At 40.1% G+C, this 21,611-nt stretch overlaps 1 protein-coding gene across 2 annotated transcripts; it reads right to left on the bottom strand.

The window, feature by feature from the left end:
• Positions 1–641: 641 nt before the first annotated feature.
• LOC146506713 (N-lysine methyltransferase KMT5A-B-like) lies at positions 642–11,912 on the bottom strand. 2 transcript variants are annotated; one of them, XM_085180374.1, is made up of 5 exons: positions 2,285–2,393; positions 2,026–2,188; positions 1,658–1,850; positions 1,481–1,552; positions 865–1,167 (listed from the first exon to the last, which is right to left on the bottom strand). In XM_085180374.1, exons 1-5 carry the CDS (start codon positions 2,391–2,393, stop codon positions 865–867), a joined length of 840 nt encoding a protein of 279 aa, XP_085036500.1. The 2 variants fall into 2 exon arrangements, 1 of the variants encoding a protein (XP_085036500.1); XR_014877217.1 differs by lacking the exons at positions 865–1,167; positions 1,481–1,552 and adding an exon at positions 642–676 and having other exon boundaries at positions 2,285–11,912.
• Between the last annotated feature and the right edge of the window lie 9,699 nt (positions 11,913–21,611).

Below are 21,611 nucleotides of genomic sequence, written 5' to 3'. Positions count from 1 at the left end.
ACCTGAAAGCTTCATACACTGCAGGGTCTCTGTTACACACAGACTTGAGAGCCCATCTTTCAATAGACTTACGCATCCAAAACACACACAGTCCTCATAATGTAGGTATCTTACATTAACCAACACTATAGGACTTGTGTCTAACACCCTCACTATCAACATCCAAACAACTCGGCTGTGTTCTTGTTGCAATAATAACAACACCAGAAAATTAGTCACCTGCTCATCAACTTCAAAGGAGGACGATGCCATGGGCACAGCAGCTTGAGGACGGCCAGGGTGCTCTGAAACCTTGTGCAAGCAAACACAAAAGTACATTAACATCCATTCAACACAGATACGTTGAGACTATACAGTACAGTTATGAAGGTACACTGGTTATTGACATAAATGAGGTAAATGTAATGAATTAATATTGAGTGAAAATTAATTCTCCAGTGTGAACCAACATGACACTCGGCAGTATCCACACACAGTCCTCATAATGTAGGTATCTTACATTAACCAACACTATAGGACTTGTGTCTAACACCCTCACTATCAACATCCAAACAACTCGGCTGTGTTCTTGTTGCAATAATAACACCACCAGAAAATTAGTCACCTGCTCATCAACTTCAAAGGAGGACGATGCCATGGGCACAGCAGCTTGAGAACGGTCAGGGTGCTCTGAAACCTTGTGCAAGCAAACACAAAAGTACATTAACATCCATTCAACACAGATACGTTGAGACTATACAATACAATTATGAAGGTACACTGGTTATTGACATAAATGAGGTAAATGTAATGAAGTAATATTGAGTGAAAATTAATTCTCCAGTGTGAACCAACATGACTCTCGGCAGTATCCACACACAGTCCTCATAATAATGTACCTGAAAGCTTCATACACTGCAGGGTCTCTGTTACACACAGACTTGAGAGCCCATCTTTCAATAGACTTATGCATCCAAAACACACACAGTCCTCATAATGTAGGTATCTTACATTAACCAACACTATAGGACTTGTGTCTAACACCCTCACTATCAACATCCACACAACTCGGCTGTGTTCTTGTTGCAATAATAACAACACCAGAAAATTAGTCACCTGCTCATCAACTTCAAAGGAGGACGATGCCATGGGCACAGCAGCTTGAGGACGGCCAGGGTGCTCTGAAACCTTGTGCAAGCAAACACAAAAGTACATTAACATCCATTCAACACAGATACGTTGAGACTATACAATACAGTTATGAAGGTACACTGGTTATTGACATAAATGAGGTAAATGTAATGAATTAATATTGAGTGAAAATTAATTCTCCAGTGTGAACCAACATGACACTCGGCAGTATCCACACACAGTCCTCATAATGTAGGTATCTTACATTAACCAACACTATAGGACTTGTGTCTAACACCCTCACTATCAACATCCAAACAACTCGGCTGTGTTCTTGTTGCAATAATAACAACACCAGAAAATTAGTCACCTGCTCATCAACTTCAAAGGAGGACGATGCCATGGGCACAGCAGCTTGAGAACGGTCAGGGTGCTCCGAAACCTTGTGCAAGCAAACACAAAAGTACATTAACATCCATTCAACACAGATAAGTTGAGACTATACAATACTACACTACACTACGGTAAATGTAAATATAATATGTACCTTTACTCTCCATGGCCAGTCAGAGTCACCGTAGTTGTATGTTATTGCTTCCCCCGGCTTGATGTCTTTTATGGCAAATAAACAGAGATGAGGCTTTCCATTTACTGTGATTGTCCTCATTTTGCTGTTTGGGCTCACGTGATCGTCATTCACCAGTCTGCCCAAGGAGCCATCCTCTCTGGCTGCATCAATGCTGAGATAACAAAAAATGTAACACACAAAATTACACAAGGTTTATAAAAAGGCTGAACAATTTGATTACATTTTTAATTATATGGATTTGTAACAAGCTAGCAGTTTGTCTTAATGTGGTCGACACAACTTTTGCAAAAAGTAGGCTGAAAAATGAATTATTTTAATTTACATACCACAATTGTTGTCCATTGTACCTGAATTCAAAAAGAAAAACCTTTAAGGCGTCATGGTACAATCTTGTTCTGTTTTCATATTCCTTCTTGGTTACAACGTCTCCGCGATATTCCAGAAGGAAGTCTCCTTTGTTATAGTTGCACCTACTAAACACTCCTCGACCTTACAAAGAAAATAGAAAATGTCAACATGGGTCTACTACAATGATTAAACTTATGACTGTGCCAAAAATCCTCAACAAGTATCCTAGTACCTCACCTTTTACTGAATTTATGAATTTCACTTCAAATCCATCTTTGTTCTGCCCCAAAGATGAAAATTTTACTGCTTCATCTTTTGGTTTAATTTTTGCTCTCGGGGGCCTCATTGCAATACACTGTCTCAGAAAAAGAAAAAAAAATAGTACAATTTATTTAATATTTCAGGAAAATAGTTGATAATGAAAACTGATCTTTCACAGGAGGTGTCTTTAACCCTCTGGAGTCAATGGTATAATCGGCTGTTTTTGACTACTTTTGATTTAATTGTTTTATCGGCTCATGTTCATTTATCCACCACAATAGGAAATGAGATTGTTGGGTTTTTCTCTGTATCTATGAAGCGCCTTGAGGCGACTTTTGTTGTGATTTGGCGCTATATAAATAAAATTGAATTGAGAGGCAATAATGTATCTATGTTTTGTTTTTTAAGAAAATACCGTTTTTATATTTTCCTGCACTAAACTTGACGACAGTTTTCAGGAAAAAGCGTAAATTGTGTATCATAACTCTGGTTTTACTTGGCCTATCAACACATTTTTAAAAACTGTTATATACGCATGTTGCTGATACACCGTAAATTGGTCATATAATCTGCACTCCAGAGAGTTAAATGTTAGCTACCTCGGTTATCTGAAATGTCTCATTAATAGCGTGTCACCTATATTTCAGCGTTGCTTAAAATCTGGAGACAGTGGGATGGATGAATAAATAATAACATCTCAGTAATTTCAAATGTTACAGTTTAACTAAAAAGGTGTGTGTTAGACTAGGTATTTAACCTTGACTAATTAAATACACAACTGCGTGTCATCAAAAAAGCTAGCTTTAGCATGAGAATTACATTGAAATACAAAACTCAATCAAGGAATATACACCAAAGAAAAATCTCAACAAAACTAAATCTGACCAGTTGCTGGGCTACAAAGCTGGCAAAATTCGAAAGTTTAAAGTTTAAAGTTACCTGTTGGCTTCTCCACACCAGCGTCGGTGTCGGTACTCCTCAACTCGAAGTCACGAAGTGAGGGGGAGGGGTGAAAAACAGCTCATTGGCTAAAAAGTGGTCAGGTGATGAGAGTTCTGACTTTTTTATGGAATTTCAGTGAAACATTTACAGTGACGAAGGACTGAGTTTTATTGCATTTGTTTGTTTATAGGAAATTCCTCTTTTAAAAAGTATTTAGTTATTTATTTGAGGCAAAGGTACACTACAAGGGAATACATGTTTCATCACACACCACCAGCCGAGGTCCACCACTGAAGCAATGGTTTTACACTTGCATCTGCATATGTTAAACAAATCTGAGATTCAACCAACAACATAGTGTGACATATTTTAGATCCTTATGTTAAACCAGCATGTATCAAGATGTGGCTTTCTTCTGAAAAATGTATTTAATTATTATATTTTTGTTCTGATCTTTTGTTTGAAGATACAGAAGGTGCATCCTGAAACCAATGAATTTATCACTAGCAATTATGGACAGTTTGAGAAACCAAACATTGTTTTGTTTAGCAGTACAGAATAAATGAGATCATATGATATGACTAAAAAAATCTGAAACTAATAAATCCTATGGAAATTATACAGTGTAAAATTGGCTCTGTTTACAATATAGAACAAGCAGAACAAAACCTTAAAGAAACATGCCATTTTCCTGCATTAGTTATTAGTTATAACAACAAACTTGACAGATTAAATGCAAAACATGTATGTTAGGTTGAATAGATATGATAATTTGATAGTAGTTATTGAGTGAGTAGTTGTTTGGCTGTGTGTTATAGACAGGGGTGCACATAACTGGTACGCAGGTACGAATGCGTGACAAAAATTAGGAATGCGTAGTGACACTTTGCGTACTTGACTGTCTCATTTAATCTTACATGTGTTGCTTGTCACCAGCTAAATGTCCAAAAAAACAACAGACATTAAGCAGCTTCTTTGGTGTGCCACCACTAGCTAAGAAACACCAACCAGAGCCAGAGAAAAGACTTTTTTCAGAAAAGTGGCTCCAAGATGTGCCGTGGCTTGAAGCTAACAATCACATCCACATCTAGCAGACAAATCAGGTGTGTTTTTTAAAGGCTCAAAGAATTTTAACCATCCTTTATTTGACAAACATGAAAAAAAGTAAGGTGTCACGGTTCTGGGTCATTTTGACCCAGCATTTTGAGTTCTTGTGTTTTGGTTTAATTTTGGATTGTATTCTGATTCTTGTGCTTTGTTGATTATTAGTAGAATTCTATGTTTTTGTTTATTCTTGTTAAGGGATTAGTTCTTAGGTTTTGTGTCTCATGTTTAGTGTAGATTTGTTCTGGTGCCCTCCTGTAGGTTTAGTTTAGTGTCTAGTCTGCATCTTTGTGTAGTTGTTTCTTGTTTCCTGTTTTATTGTGAAGGTCCGTGTCTTATGTGAGTGTATTCAGTTTAGCTTCCCTTGTCTCGTCTCGTCAATTACTTCCAGTTGTGTTCCCCACCTGTGTGTATTTAAGTCGTGTCTTCTCGTGTGCTGGTCGCTGGTCTGTCTGTGTTTCAACCGTGTTCACCCTGCTGTCCAACTTCAGGTTCAACTGCTCACCTTCCTTCATGTTCGTGTTCATGTTTGCTGTTCAGTAGTTTAGTTTGTCCCAGTATAGATTAGTTTTGTTTCCGTTTTGCCATTTCCACCTTGTGCTTTATTTTTTCAATAAATCTCCTTCGCATCTACGAGTACCTGCGCTTGGATCCTCATTTAATTCCTCCACATGTCTCATCCCGTTCGCTGTGACATTACTGACCAGCCACATTATGGATCCATCGGCATTTGCCCCACCCAAGGAACTTCAGGAGGTCATAATCGACTCTGCTTCCAGGTTGGTCAACCTATGGCTAGAGCATGAGGGAGAGTGAGCTGCTCTGCGCTGTGGAAGCCAGGCTACAGCAGCTCATTTCCGGCCACCCCTGGCTATTGGACTAACTGCACCCGCTCATTCAGGATTTCATTCTCCACAAACTTCATCTTCACCCTCCCCCACTCAGTCTGCAGCCCCGCCTGCAGCTCAAGTCTGCAGCCCCGCTGCCTGCAGCTCGGTCTGCAGCCCTGCTGCCTTTAGCTCAGTTGCCAACTCCACCACCATTATCATCTCAACCATTACTTCAGTCGCCCTCAGTTCAGTCTGCTGCCCAGCTGCCCTGAGTTCAGTCTGCCATTCAGTCTCCTGTGTTGCCGCTAGCTCAGCCAGTAGCACGGCTGGGGGTTCTGGAGAGCCCCGCCAGTGTCACGTCTCGTCAGCTGGGGGTTCAGGAGAGCCTAGTCAGCGTCACGCCTCGTCAGCTGCACGGTCCGAGGAGCCCGTCCGGCATCACGTCTCGTTAGCTGGGGGTCCCGGAGGACCCAGCCAGCATATCCTCGTGTCCGCTGACGGCTCTAGGGAGTCCGTTCAGCCACCACCTGCAACTTACACACCATCGCCTGCAGCGTCACCACCTGCAGCTGCCACGCTGCCGTCTGGTTCCGTGGCTGCCACGCTGCCGTCTGGTCCCTCCTCGTCTGGTCCCTCCTCGTCTGGTCCCTCCTCGTCTGGTGCTGCGATTGCTACACTGCCGTTGGCCTCCGGACCTGCTCTGTTGCCGCCACTGCCTTCCTCCTGACTTGTTTCGCCTGCGTTGCCGCCGCCGCTGCTGTCCACACGGCCGCCCCCCTGAACTGTTCTGGATTTGGCTCATGTGCTGTCGACCCCCCTGAACTTTTTTGTGGACTCATGTTTGATCTGGTTTAGCTTTGTTTTGAATCGTTTTCATGTGTTTCTGGACTTATGCTCCTTGTCTTTTTTTTTTTTTTTTTTTGTTTCTGTCCCTTGTCTCGTCTCGTCAATTACTTCTAGCTATGTTCCCCACCTGTGTGTAATCTCCCGATGTTCTTCTGTGTATATTTAAGTCGTGTCTTCTCGTGTGCTGGTCGCTGGTCTGTCTGCGTTTCAACCATGTTCACCCTGCTGTGTAAGGCCGGGTGGACAATAGATGATAACAAGTAAGACTGGTTTCTGAGTTTCACAGCTGGGGTGGACAATGTTAAGCATCAGGCTTTCAAATGAATTAAAAGTCTGTCTTGGTCTTTCATTAATTAATAGACTGGTGTGAAAAATTGCTGCCACACCGCCCCCTCAACCTGTGCTTCGAGATTTCTGGTAGTTAGAATGACTCGGGGGTGTTGATTCATTTAAATTAACATAATCATCCTGCTGCAATCAGGTTTCTGTAAGGCAGAGTAAATCAATTTGTTGATCAATTATTAAGTCATGTACTAACAGAGACTTGGAGGAGAGAGACCTAATATTTAATAATCCACATTTCACTGTTTTACTCTTTGGTTCAGATGTGGATACTGTATTGTTCTTTCTTTGTAATTGTTTATGTTTAAGTTGTTTGTTGCTGGTTTTTAGTTTGTTTTTTTTCTTTTTGGAAGCAGACACAGTCTTTATGAAGATGGGTTTTTGGGGGGGTAGCAGGAGGAGAGAAGCTGCAGAGAGGCGTGTAAGACTGCAACTCTGCTTCCTGGTCCCAACTCTGGATAGTCATATTTTGAGGGGTTTAATAAATTTGTCCATATTTCTAGAAATGAGAGCTGCTCCATCCAAAGTGGGATGGATGCCGTCTCTCCTAACAAGACCAGGTTTCCTCCAGAAGGTTTGCCAATTATCTATGAAGCCCACATCGTTTCTGGGACACCACTCAGACAGCCAGCAATTTAAGGAGAACATGCGGCTAAATATGTCACTCCTGGTCTGATTGGGGAGGGGACCAGAGAAAACTACAGAGTCCGACATTGTTTTGGCAAAGTTGCACACCGATTCAATATTGATTTTAGTGACCTCCGATTGGCGTAACCGGGTGTCATTACTGCCGACGTGAATTATGATTTTACTGAATTTACGTTTACCCTTAGCCAGCAGTTTTAAATTTCCTTCAATGTCGCCTGCTCTGGCCCCTGGAAGACAATTGACTATGGTTGCCGGTGTCTCTAGCTTCACATGTCTGAGAACAGAATCACCAATTACCAGAGTTTGACCCCCAGCGGGTGTGTCGCAGAGTGGGGAAAAACGGTTAGACACATGAACGGGTTGGTGGTGTACCTGGGGCTTCTGTTTAGGACTATGCTTCCTCCTCACCGTCACCCAGCCGCCCTCTTTCCCCAGCTGCTTGGGATCTGCTGGGGAACAGCTAGCGGGGCCTACGCTATCTTCGGCTGCACCAGCTACAGGGGCCTGGCTAGCTAAGGGTGAATGAAGGGTGCGATGCCGAGTCTCCAATTCAGTAATCCTGGCCTCCAGAGCTGCAAATATGCTACATTTGTTACAGATATCATTACTGCTAAAGGAGGCCGAGGAGTAACTAAACATCTGACACAATGAAAGAAAGTGCAGGAGGGACAGGTGAAGTAGCCATGGTGCTAACGAGTCGGCTACGAGCTAAGCTAAGCTAGCAAAACAGTACAGAGACAGTGAGTGAAAACTTTGGCTATAAATTAGGTAGTGAGTACACAGAAAGTGTGCTTCGGATGAAGCACGTGAAGATTATACTCTGAAAAAAGAATGTATTTAAAAGTTGTTAATTAAACTGCTAAGCAAATAAGCTACTCAGAAACACCACTGTGTTTGAGCAGGAACAGGAAGTGATACTCTACTACAGAGCGAGCGAACACCAAGTGACAGGGTAGGTAGCAGTAGGCTGTTTTCCTGACACCATGTCAGGGCTCTCACCTCTGCTCTGTAAGCAGACTCGTCTCCATCTGAAATGCAACGAATGATGGTAGTGTCACCTGCCCATCCAAAACCTTTATTTTGGTTTCCTTTTGAGGGTTTTTAACCAGTCAAAGGTGGACTTACTGATGTGTTTCAGATCATTGTCCTTTTGTATAACCCAAGTACCCAACTTCATGAGTTCATGTTCAGTTCATGTCCACTTCAGGACATGAACTGATTGCCGGCCATTCTCCTTCAGGATTTTCTGGTAGAGAGCAGAAGTCATGGTTCCATCAATTACAGAAAGGTGTCATGAAGCAAAGCAGTTCCAGACCATCACATAACACCACCATGTGTGACTGTTGCTATATGTTCTTTTTATGAAATGTTGTGTTAGTTTGATAAAAGATGTAACGGGATTCAAAGCTTCCAAAATGTTCATCTTTTGTCTTGTCAGTCAACAGAATATTTTCCCAAAAGTCTTCAGGATCATTAAGATGTTTTTTGGCACATATGAGAGGAGCCCTTGTGTTCTTTTTGGTCAATGGTAGTTTTTTCCTTGGACCTCTCCCATGGATGCCATTTTTGCCCAGACTTTTTCTTATTGTTGAATAATGAACTCTGATCTTAACTGAGACAAGTGAGGTCTGCAGTTATTTAGATGCTGTTCTGGCTGTTCTCTTGTGACCTCCTTGATGAGTCGGCAGTGCGCTCTTAGAGTAATTTTGGTAGGCAGGCTGCTCCTGGGAAGGTTCAGCACTGTTTTAAGTCTTCTCCATTTGTGGATAATGACTCTCTGCAGTGCCAAAGCGATGGAAATGTCTTTGTAACCCTTCCCAGATGGATAGATGTCAATGACTTTGTTTCTCATATTGTTTTTGTAGATTGTGAAGCTCTTTGGCTTTTTGAGATCTTTTAGCCTTCTTCACTTTGTCAGACAGGTTCTCTTTAAGTGATTTCTTCATTCAGCAGGTCTGTAATAATCAGGTATGGGTGTGGCCAGTGAAACTGAACTCAGCTTTACAAAAACTGTTAATTGATGATTTAACAAGAGGGGGCAGTTACTATTTCACACTGGACCGGGTAGGTATGGATAGCTTATTTCCCTTAGTAAATTTTGTATTTACTCATATTATCTTTGTGTAATATGAAAACGTGTTTGATGATCTGAAACATGTGAGTGTGATAAATATGCAAAAAAATTAAATAAAAAAAACTAAGAAATTAGGAAGGGGGCAAATACTTTTTCACACCACTGCATGTGTTTTATGATCCAGGTGGGAGAGGGCAATATGCTGAGCTAATGCTATTGCATCATCTGTGGATCTTTCTGGCCTGTAGGTAAACTGAAACTGGTCGAGCAGGCATTGAAGATGTGATGTGAACTTTGACTATATGCTCAAAGCACTTCATAACAATGGGCGTAAGTGCTCTTGGGTGACAGTCACTGAGTCAGCTCACATTAGGTTTCTTCAGGACGGTGGTCCTCTTGAAGCATGAGGGGACTATAAACAAGAGAAAAGTCATCACTTTACCCAGCTGACTTATCTAATTATAGGCTAATCTCAAACCTTACTTTTACATTCTTTAAAGAGTACCAGAATGCTGAATCTGTTCATCTGGACATACTATTTTTAGTGATTTTTAGAAATGTTTCATCCCCAACTGGTGAATTCTTCAGTCTCAGCCTACTGCAGGTTTCCCCAACCTTATAAACAGTACATTTACATAATGACAGAAACTAGCATCAACAATGGGCTGTGAGGTCAGTTCCATGATCATTAGTATCCAATTTGTCATGACCATTGATCAGTGGCCATGAGAACTGATGAGGCCAGGGTGTATGTTTAAGAACAATTGTTTGGATGATCAATTTGGTCACCTATAACATCTCAACATTTCTGTCTTCTGTCCACAACCCATTTATATGCAGCTCCAAACACCACATCCAGAACCCTTTGGATTTTGTTGAGAAGGTGAGAGATCATATATGGCAGGCATCTTTGCACAGACTGGATCTAGGGTCCTGCCTGGTGTGGTAAACACCAGCCTCTACTGGTCTTGCACTTGGAGCCCTGATTAGTGCTTCATCCTACAAGGGTTTGTCCTTCCATGATGCTTCCTGCTCCACCTCCTCCTCCTGAGGTTTCAGCTGCTTGAACTATTTACTAAGCACCTAATCACTTGTGTTTATCTTCCTGATGCACTGATGATTAGGGATGGGTATCGTTTAGGTTTTATCCGATACCAGTACCAAACCGGTACTTTTGAAACGGTGCCGGTGCTTAAACGGTGCTTGAACCGGTGCTTAAAGAATGGAGAACACACACTTTGTCCAAAAACCTCTCATGTTTAGCTGTTTTTTTGTAAAAAGATAAGAATGTTAGCCGTTTCTGCAGCTATAGGGGATTTATGGCATTACTCTTGGCTGGAAGCAGTGCTTAAACAATGGAAAAAAACACAAACTTTATCCAAAAACCTCTCATGTTTAGCTGTTTCCCTCTTTTTCTTTGGTCATTTTAGCCTTTGGCCAGGGTGAAGGGAGTATCTGCCATCAAACAAGAAGACAGCCGCATGTAAATATGACGGTGTTTGCTAGTTCACCTTACGTGCATTAATTTTATAACGTGGTTAGCGTACTCAACGTAAATTACACACGAACAACAACAAGGCAACGAGTGTTGCCCAGCCATGACAGATGGTGTCATAAAGCAGCTGATTTCATGCAGGATAGGACCCAAACGCAAACTCACTAGGGTGAAATGTGAACTTAAAATACAGCTTTATTACTGAGCACAAAAAAGTCATACAAAACCGAAACTGGGAAAAATAACATGAACTATAATGGGAGCCCTAAATACATGAGGAAGGACACAGGGACACGCACATAGTAAGGAGGGAGGAAGCAACACAGGACTGAGGGAGACACTGACCTAAATACACAGAAGGATAAGAAGGAAGTGAGAACACACAAGGAACACAGTAACACGAATAACCATAACGAGACAGGGGGAGCAAAACTGAACAGAATGAACATGGAAACACAGGACCTTCACAATAAAATAGGAAAACTGCTCTTGACGAAGGCGGTCGCACTTTTCTCCTCTCCTCTATTATAATATATAATAATACATATAATATATATAATATAAAGGATTCCTAGAGCAAAATATGAAAAAAGAAATGCTTAAAAAATTAACCATCACACAGTCAAGAGTTAATAAAGCATAACTACAGTATATATTAAGTGCTAGATTAAGTAGTTTAGTCATCTCAGTATCACTGAAAGTGGAGTTTTAAATTTAACAGAGTTTCAAGGATTTATCTATGGTCATGTTTTGAAACACTATTTTTAATAAAAACTACAACAATGGGTACCTTCCAACTGTCAGCCAGTCAGAATACAGAACTTTGTTATGTAACACACAATCTTTTTAAAAAAAAAAACCGTAATTATAAGGACCTTCTGCCTGCCAGCCAATCAGAACACAGAATTGTTTTATGTAACACACACTATCTGACAAAAACCGTAATTATAGGGACCTTCCGGCTGTTAGCCAATCAGAAGCCTTAAAAAATACACGTTGTGTGAATATTCATGACCAGGTGCAGTACCCAAACCGGTCTACAGGGGAGCTGTGTTGATACACAGATTATACACAAAAGTTGGGTAATTGTGAATAGTAAGGTCTTTTTTTCGATTTCGCTGAAATTTTGAATTTAGGCTTTTGACACCTATTTAAGCACCCTCACATCGAGTTTTCATTCCATGAATTGTGAGGACATCGGCCCTGTCCTCATAATTCCAAATGTCCGGACAGTGTGGCGTGTATTCTTGTGAAATGTCCTCATAAACCACCTTTGCGCACACACCTACACACACACACACACACACACACACACACACACACAGAGCTTTGGACTACATGCTGTGCTCTGTTCCATATTCTTTAAACATCCTTGCAGATTCATGCCATTTAATGCCCACACATATGATTCCCATTGCATATGTAGATGAGCTGGGGAGACAATACATTTATTGTATAAACAAAAACAATGTTTTTAGGTCATAATCATATCACTCATTGTTTCTTTATTTGAACAACTGAAAACTTCCTTTTTTATTAATTTATGCAACATTTTAGCACTGTCATCTGACAAAAATCAGTCCCAAGTGCTAGAACACTAGTTTCACATGAAACCAGCATTGAGACAGTGTCTTTTGTCTAGGGATGGGTACCGGTATCCGGTGCCATGATGGCACCGGTTCTGACATAAACGGTAGTAACCAGACCGAAAAGCAGCGCACATTTCGGTGCTTTATTTCGGTGCTTTTTTTTTTCCTGAGCTGTGATGACTTTAGATTCTAACCAATCATTTTACGTTTCCGAGGATAGTAGGCGGGGCCAGGTACATACGTTCTTTTAGAACAGAGCTACAGATTAAAAATGCCCAAGGCCAAGCGGTCAAAAGTCTGGCTGTACTTCACAGCAAAATATGCAAACTCAGCAGCCTGCAACAAGTGCTTTAAGCTGATACTGTGATACTGTCAAAGGAGGTAACACCTCAAATCCGATGAAACACCTGGTGATGCATAGCGTTTTTTTTAAAAGCCGAGAAATGCACCGTATTTGATAGCTTGCTGCGAGACTTCACACCATGCACATCTACTGCGGGTGTGGTGCCTGTTATCGACCCGGAGTTTGCAACATCCCCCAAAAACCCGAAGAGTAGAGTCCTGGCCCCTAGCCTTGCCAGTGTAGCAGAAATGATAACGGATGATGATGGCAGCAGTAGCCGTTCTTCTCTGAGTGAGTGGCTTAATGTTGTTTGTGTGTAATTTACGTTGAGTAGGCTAACCACGTTATTACATTAATGCACATAGGGTGAACTAGCAAACACCGTTGTAGTTACATGCGGCTTTCTTCTTGTTTGATGATACTCCCTTCACCCTGGCCAAAAAGGCTAAAATGACCAAAGAAAAAGTGGAAAACAGTTAAACATGAGAGGTTTTTGGACAAAGTTTCTGTTTTTTCCATTGTTTAAGCACTGCTTCCAGCCAAGAGTGATACCATATATGCCCCATAGCTGCAGGAAAGGCTAACATTGTTATCTTTTTACAAAAAAACAGCTGAACATGAGAGGTTTTTGGACCAATTTTGTGTTCTCCATTCTTTAAACACCATTCTTTAAACACATCTTTGAGCACCGTTTAAGCACCGGCACCATTTCAAAAGTACCAGTTTGGCACCGGTATCGGATAAGACGATATCCCTAGTCCCAAGACATGAAACAAACACATGTAATGAAATGAGTGCATCCAAAGAGGCATACCTTGTTATTCATCAGTTTCCAATAAGGCAGCTCAGTGGGGGAAAAAAAATGTCTCGACTAAACAAGGATACACCACATCCACAGACGTCATACATGCGGTACTCAGCTCGTTCACAAAGCTAAATTAGAGAGCCAAAATGCAGTGACTCCGTTTTACAGGCTGTCCAGAAACTATAGAAAAAATTGAGAATCACAGCACAGTGTACAGTGGAGCAGTTTAACGGGGAACTCCAGCAGGAGTTCACAGTGCCCAGAGCAGCAGAGAGCAGACAACAAATAGGTTGCTAAATTAAGTCCTCATCTTCTGTGCTTCACTCAGCGGCCAGGTTTGTTGTAGGCAGCGAGTCTCCCCCGGTGTGTGAGAAGTAGCTACCAGCGCTGCCAGTACCACAGAAAAGTAACAGTAGTCACCTTACTTGAGTCAGCCATAAAGTGTTAAAGCTCATGTTAATAAAAATGGAAGAGAGCTGAGATAAGCTAACCTGGCTTGTAGCTAAGAGAGCAAGAAGAGTGAACTAAATGTGTGTCATTTGCTTACTTCGTGGTAGGGGGCATCCTGGATGAGTCACAAAGATCTCAGAATTGATTTGATTAGACAAAATTATTTTTCTGGCCATGGCATGTACAGTTTTGCATTGAAGTAATACAGCTATTAAAATATAATGAGCTGTAAAAAAATAAATAATTATAACTATTTTTTCCTAAACAAGCAGAACTGAAATCAACATTTAAATATGTAATTAAATGAAATGAGGAATGTCTCCTCATTCCAGCTCGGCTTTGTGTGGTCATCCTATAATGATGTCCAGTAAGAGGTGACTATGAAATTTTTTGGACATGTGCAGAGGAGGGATAGAGGATATGGTGGACAAAATTTTTTTTAATTATGGAGCAGGCAGGCAGGAGGAAAAGAGGAAGACTATAAAGAAGAATTATGGATGTAGTGAAGGAGGAGAGGTGGAGGGTTGGTGACCGAGGAGCATGCTAGGGAGAGGGTGAGGTGGAAGCAGGTTTTCCACTGGTACGACCAATTAAAAGTAAGCAGCTGAAAGAAGAAGTGCTAATTGAAAGTTAGCAACATATCTAATAAGTACACAACTGTACCTAGGTGGCTGCATCTGTCTCATAACTTCAATATTACAGTAATTAATGCACACAGCAGTGAGTTTCCTGTATATGCATTAAATCTCTTCAGCTTGTCTGCATCCCCACACTGATAGACAGCAGTCTAATGTGGCTAAGGAGCCACGCTCACACACCCACGCATTGTTCCCAAGTCAGTCGTTGGCTAAGAGATTTAATGTTGCCTCAATAATGACTAATGAGCTATAAAATGCAACAAACAGCCATACAGAAAAGCAATAAAAAACAAAGCAGACTAGGTTTTAATGCATCACCACTTATACACAATTGTACATTTTAGATGAATTTCTTTTGCTGAATTAACTGTCATTAATAAATTAAACTTGTTTTTCAAATAAACAGTTTTAAGTTTAAACAATATAAAACTTCACCCAACATAGAAAAGATGGAAACTACCCTGTGCTTTGTGTCTAGAATTACCCACAAGGATGTCAGTGTTATTGTTTGTTACAAGAGTGAAGTTTCACATTTCAGTTAATTTATATTGTTTAAAAATGTTTAATTTGTTATTTTTCCCCAATACCTCTTTTAGATCAGCTTTAGTCATTTTAAAGTTGACATATTATAATTTGTTTCCCATATTTATATCAAATCAGTTTGAGAAATTTAATTTGAATCCATTGTGTCAGATAGCAATAGGATTGTTTGTTAACACAAATATGCACCGGGGCTGATTAAGTATTTATATTTTCTAGATACATATTTCCGATAAAGAGGTAGGTACTGGTGTAAGGCACTGTCATTATTGCCATGCACATGTTATTTCATATTGCAAAAGAATTAGAACAGTAATAGTTATCAAAGCTGCTATGTCTGCAGGGGAAAAACACCTAAGTTGCAGTGGGAAAAAACAACAACTTTTCACTCTAATACAGCAACATAAACTAGAACCTAAAATGAACATTTGAGTTGAATCAAAAGCTGTAAAAGTGGCTGTCACAACTGGCAAGGCTAAAGCAGTTGTACTTGCACTTTATTTTTTATATGCTGTGTGAGAAATATGTTATATGCTACCATATTCACGTAGGAGGTAGTGCAAAATGTTGTAGGAGTTTAGCTGTGTTTACCATTACTGTATCCTGTAGGTACAGAAATAAATGCATTTTTCCTTTCTCTTAAAGTTCCAATTGTTACTTTGTTGTTGACCACACTGTGATAACTATGATAACCGACATGAGCATTATCCTGACCAGGGACGTGCGAGAAACTATGATGTACAAGAACATGAAACCTGAACATAACCCGAGCAGAATACGTGAAACTTGACGACCTGACGGCGACTAAAAGAAAACACACACTAAATACACACAGAGGTGATTAGGGGAAGTGGAAACGTATGGGGAAAACAGCTGACACAAATGAACATCATGACACCACCGGGAAAGGTACATTAAGTACAATGAACATAGAAACAAGACTTTCAAAATAAAACAGGAAACACTGAGAGACGTAGACATGACAACTAGCACAGAAGACAAGAACAGAACCACATAGATGGAAACCTAAACTAGAATAAAACTCAATTAAATCCTAACTAATAATGGCAACACCAGAACTAAGCATATATTCAATATCATATAAGAAATCAAAAAATACAAAGTGAACTCAAAATGCTGGGTCACAAACCCAGCCCCTGACAAAAGGTCTAAAAGAGATTTCCAAAGGAATTTGAACCAATAGCAATGAGTTATTTTGGCACAGTTAGCTATATGCTAAATTCCTTTTTCATCCGTAGACACTGCAAAGAAATTTGGGAGAAAGAGTTCTTTCTCAAGTTAGTATTATGTATGTACAAGTATCTCACTAGAAAAAAATGTTTCAAAGTAACCACTTTTTCCTTGACCATATTGTAAGTACCCAGAAGCCTCAAACAACCATATGTGAATGACCACAGGGATAAGACGCAGAAATAGACTCAAGGTGTCATCCCCGAGGGCTGATGAAGGAGTATCTAAAAACTCTCGCTAGGAAAACAACATATTGCTTCATGTTTTAATTGGAGCAAGTTAATGGTCCGTGAAGACTTGTGTATTAGTCACTAAGACAAGCTGTTCTGATCAAAAAAAAAGTGTGTGTGTGTGTAAGTGTTATCACACGGATCGCTTCGTTTTCTGTGTCTCACTGGCCAAATGCCCATTATGCGTCAAGCCTAGAGAAGCGGGACCCATCAGGTTGCCACTTATGTGAGTGAGCGTAAAATTACAGGCATTCTGGAAACAGCAGCTTTAGCCGATGATTATGTTTTGACACATAAAAAGTATTACTGAAGATGTGTGAGGTGTGTCCTCCACTCCCTGTTTAAGGGTGGCAATAAAGTTTGATTTGATGAACCAACCCCTCTTGGAGTCACTGTGATGCTGGGACAGCAATGCAGCCAAGCGACCACAGGCGTGTCCCAGATGCACGTAGCTTCTCTGTCTTATTTTTACTCCGTATGAGATAAGGGACGAGCAACATGCGGAACCATTTTTGTCCAAGGTTTACTTTTTATTTATTGTTTACATTTTACATTTTTTTTCTGGTAAGTGAGCAGAAACTCCTAATGACAGACATTTCCATTGGTGAAAGTTACTCCTGAGTAAATTTGCCCTATAGTGACATGTTGGCCAACAGAGCTGTCACAACTGCTCAAGTGTCGGTGCCGACTAGGTTATGTGATATGGTTTTGATCTGTCTTATGATCAAGCTGGACTTTCTGGCATGTGGGGACAATATTTAAGCATTTTTGTGTTTTTTTTTTCAGGGCATGATGGAGCTGCTCATATTACATACATCATACTTGTCTAATTCAAACCAGAACATTAAGCCTACTTCAGGTTCAGGTAAGCCTGTTAATCAACCATCTGGTTGAAAAGTGGAGTAACTTTCTTTGCTAACTTTGGGAGTTCCTCTTAATGCCGGTCTGCTGTGCAGTTGTGCTTCCTCTTTTCTTCCAGAATCCAGGTGCTGAGGTGTGAGGATGATGGGACACTGTGGATAATAAGGGGCTTTCCTGGAGTAAGGTATAGTGAACTGATTTTGATTGCTAATTTGTTATGATTCATGTCTCTTGCGGTTCATGAATTCACGTTTTAGGCAGGGACTGGGGGAAAAAAAACTAGTTTTTATTGAATTACTAGATTAACAAAAAAAGCAAAAGCTTTCTGTAAAATGAACAGTGAATCTGTCATCTTTATCAGCTGTCACCACATATAATGAGGGAGACAGATTTGCAGTGCACACCAACATGAGTGGAAAATGAGGCATTTTGATTATTAAGCTGGCATGCTCTATATCTTACAGGTAGTTTTACATCTTAGCATGTGTTCTTAAATGAGTGCTTCCTAAAAATGAAATGAAATTTCAATTTTTGCACTGTACTGTTAACAAGTTGACCATATTAAATGACCGTGGCCTCTAGTACTCATAATAGTTACATGATGATCACAACCTATATACAGGCTGTTGTCTGATACTCTTCTCATTAAAAGCCAACCTCACCTTATTTAAATTGGCTCGCTATATTTCCTTGTGTGCCACTGTACCACTTCCAGTCCCTCTATTATTTTCAGACTGCTCCCCAGAGTGCTGTTCTGACCAGTTGAACTTGCAGCTGCCATGCATGCTAGATTTCATTTTGGAGAAGAGGACAAAGCTGCTGCAGGGAGTCAGATCTGACAAGCAGAGCTGGGGTAGAGTGAAAATTGGATCACAAAATGGTATGCAAAACAGACATCTCAGGATGTTCTAGTAGAATTCAGTTTTGTCAGACTCATCCTGGGGTACAAATTCATTCTGTTCAATGAAATAATATTGTCGAGTAAGCTCCTGGTCACTCTTCTTCCACTGAAAACCTGTTTGTGGTTGGAGCTAGCTTGCTTCTGTGATGATCCTATACATCAAGGCTGGGTCAGTTTGACACAAAACTGATGTTTCCTTTATAGTTAAGTTTGCTGATGCCATCGATATACACACAACAGCAACTTTGGAAGCAGTCCAGAGATGCACAAGGGGACTACTTTAAAGAAGAAAGCATGTGCGCATGTGTGGTAATCCAAGGTTCTCTATTCAAGCCACACTGACTGTGCATTCAGACTGTGTATTTTCCTACCTTTGAAACAAAACAGAGCTCCCCATGTTTATAAATAGACCAAAAGAGCAACATCTAACACTGCGTTGAAAAGGTGAGAAGCAGTCTAGAGCTGGTGCCATTTAAAATCCAAAGAAATAAAAATAGTTATGTTCATGTTATATTTCAGCTAATAATGAGACACTGTACTTCTGTTTTTTTATGTTGTATAATGGACCTTTTATGATTCTCATCACATTATTGTTAGCATGAAACAACTGCCAATTTTACTCAAGCAAAACATAACTGAGACTAACTGAGCACAGACTTAATACTCCTATGTTAAATCTATGCTGTAAGTATGAACCCCTCCTAAACCCTTCATCATAATATAATACTTGCTGCATTGATGCAGCCCACAACTGTTGTGATTGGCCTGTTCAGTACCCTTGATTCCTTCTGTGCATTTCTGGCTAGTTTGTCATCAAAAGTTTTGAATTTATCAGTTCGATTCAATTCAGTTTTATTTATATACAGCCAAATCATAACAACAGTTACCTTGTGTCGTGCTTTATATTGTAAGGCAAATACCCTACAATAATACAGAGAACAACAATTAAACCACTCCCACGAGCAAGCACTTGACAACATCAAGTGCTTGGATAAACTCAGGATAAACTCACTTGAGAGAATAATAATCATAAGGACACGTGTTGGCAAATTCCCGTAAGGAGACTGCAAAATCTCTCAGAGTGGATGTGAGGGAAAGTACAAAAAAGTGGTAAAACACAGGAAACAGACAACAACAAAAACCAAACAATGTTGTAAGCTCTACAAAGATTCATGACTTTGTAGTCTCTGTAGTCTTAGGAGTGACATGGTGTGACATTTACTGCAAGTCATCAGAAGGGGAAGTTCAATATCTTAAATTTCTCTTTATCTGTAAACATCAGAGTGTTTCAGGAGTAAGAAATCATAAATCTAATGTAAATGCTCCTCTGAGTAGTTGATTTGGTCTGGACCAAGTGACCAGTGCACCTTCATGCTTGTGTACGTAATCACATGACTGTTAAGGTCTGTGAGGCTAAATTCATTTGATGAAAACTTTGTAATGACTGTAGATCATTCATGTTTATGGCCATTTCTTCAGCTTCAGTGGAGTGAGTGAGTATGGCTGTATAAGGATACTAAAAGAAAAATGAAAAAAATAAATAAAAATAATACCAGAACACAAATTAGAGGCAAAAAATAACAGCTTAGTTTTATTTTGAAGAAGGCGTTTAAAAACAGCATGTATCAAGTGTGCGTCTAGGGATTTGAAGAGAAGAGCCATAAAGTGATAAAACCAACAACAGAGAGGAGAAGAAGGGTCTAAGGTTTGTATTTAATCCCTCTGCTGTTTGTGTCTGCAGCTCTCACAAGAACACTAAAGCTTCCGAGGCAAGATGTCTTTATTACACCGTATCCCCACACCACATTTAACCTGCCCAGCATATCCCTTTCCTTATCCTCTTCTCTCCACTCCTTTTTTTTCCAGCAGCTTTTCTGTGGATATTTTTTTGGTTTCCTCTTTGCTTGTCTTTGAGCAGCCCTCAATGTGTATTCGCAGGTTGTTTCATTACAACAATAGATCATCAATTTTTTATCGCTGAGACCGACTTACTTTGATCTTTTCATTTCAAGCAAGCATTTATGCTACTTACACTTGCAGCTATTGCAGTTCCTATATAAGCACGAGTCAAACCTGGCAGGAATACATATACTGTTATACCTTCGAGTGTGTGTGTGTGTGTGTGTGTGTGTGTGTGTGTGTGTGTGTGTGTGTGTGTGTGTGTGTGTGTGTGTTTTTCTATGTTTATGTGGACTTAGAAAATCAATTCTTTCCCACGCAGTGAGGATGTTTGTTGTTCGATAATTTAGAACTAGGCTAGCTTTCAGCACTTAGTTGTGAAGGGTAAGGTTATAGTATACTAGGGAAGATTCACACTCACACACAACCAACATGTGTACATCTGAGTGTGTCCTTAGCTTAGTGCTTGTGTGTTTATAGTTATCGGCTGGTTAAAGTTGTCTACAACCGACTGTCATTGTTGTGTTGCTCTGGGATCGGTCTTTATTCTGCTGTTTTGTGCAAACTTGAAGTGTTTGCAGCAGAGAGGCCTCTTTATTTGAAGGTGAATAAAGCTGGTAAAGTGGCTGTATTTGTCCTCAGTGGTCAATGTCAGCCAACACTCTTTAAATTCAGATCGGCAGTTTTTAAACAGGTGGAATGAGGATTATTAATGTAAAGTGGAGTGGGCTTTAGTGTACTCCAAAGAGGGCAAACAAATGACCCCTTTTCAGCTTAAGTGATCCCTGTTCAGCACAGATTTAGCTTGGCTAAAAATTTCCTCATGTTTAGTGAATCACATGTGTCATCATGAAAGGCTTGGAGTAAAGAAAAATACTTGTGTAGCTTTTATGTATTGTTAAATGCTTCTCCAAAAATATGTTAATATCTTCCTTCCATGTTTAAGTTGTTCTAAGATATGGATTTATACTATCTGAATCCATGTCTTGCTGAAACATGCCAATATGATAAATAGCTATCAGCTGAAGATTGTACCTTTATAATGCGGACCTTTTATGCACTGATTTGAAGAAAGACTTTTTTGTGAATAGAAGACAGACATGCGTTTGAACACATTTGGGCAAGCACTAAGTTACTGAAATACTTTCTTGTCAATACACTAAATTATTACAGTAAACATGAGTGCTAAATTCATGTGTAACGTGATGTCAACTTGATATCATCCAGGCTAACAAGTCTGGGGAGTGCTATACAATTTCATGAGATTTTTCACATTTAAATAAAAGCTTCCATGGTGGAAGTCAATCATACTTTATGACTGTTTGTCCAAGAGCCTGAGCGATCACTCCAGCATGAGGGAAGTTTTAAAAATCATGGTCAATGATTTAATGTCATGTACTACTGATGTATACTGTTTACACACAGAGGTAAAAGTGCATATGCAGTAGTGCAAGTGAATAATAGCGCGCGCACACACACACACACACACACACACACACACACACACACACACAC

The sequence above is a fragment of the Neolamprologus multifasciatus genome, chromosome 12 (genome assembly GCF_963576455.1).
Source record: "Neolamprologus multifasciatus chromosome 12, fNeoMul1.2, whole genome shotgun sequence".
Lineage (NCBI taxonomy): Eukaryota > Metazoa > Chordata > Actinopteri > Cichliformes > Cichlidae > Neolamprologus > Neolamprologus multifasciatus.
Note: the sequence above shows the minus strand (reverse complement) of the source record. Positions and strands in the feature narration are given on the sequence as shown.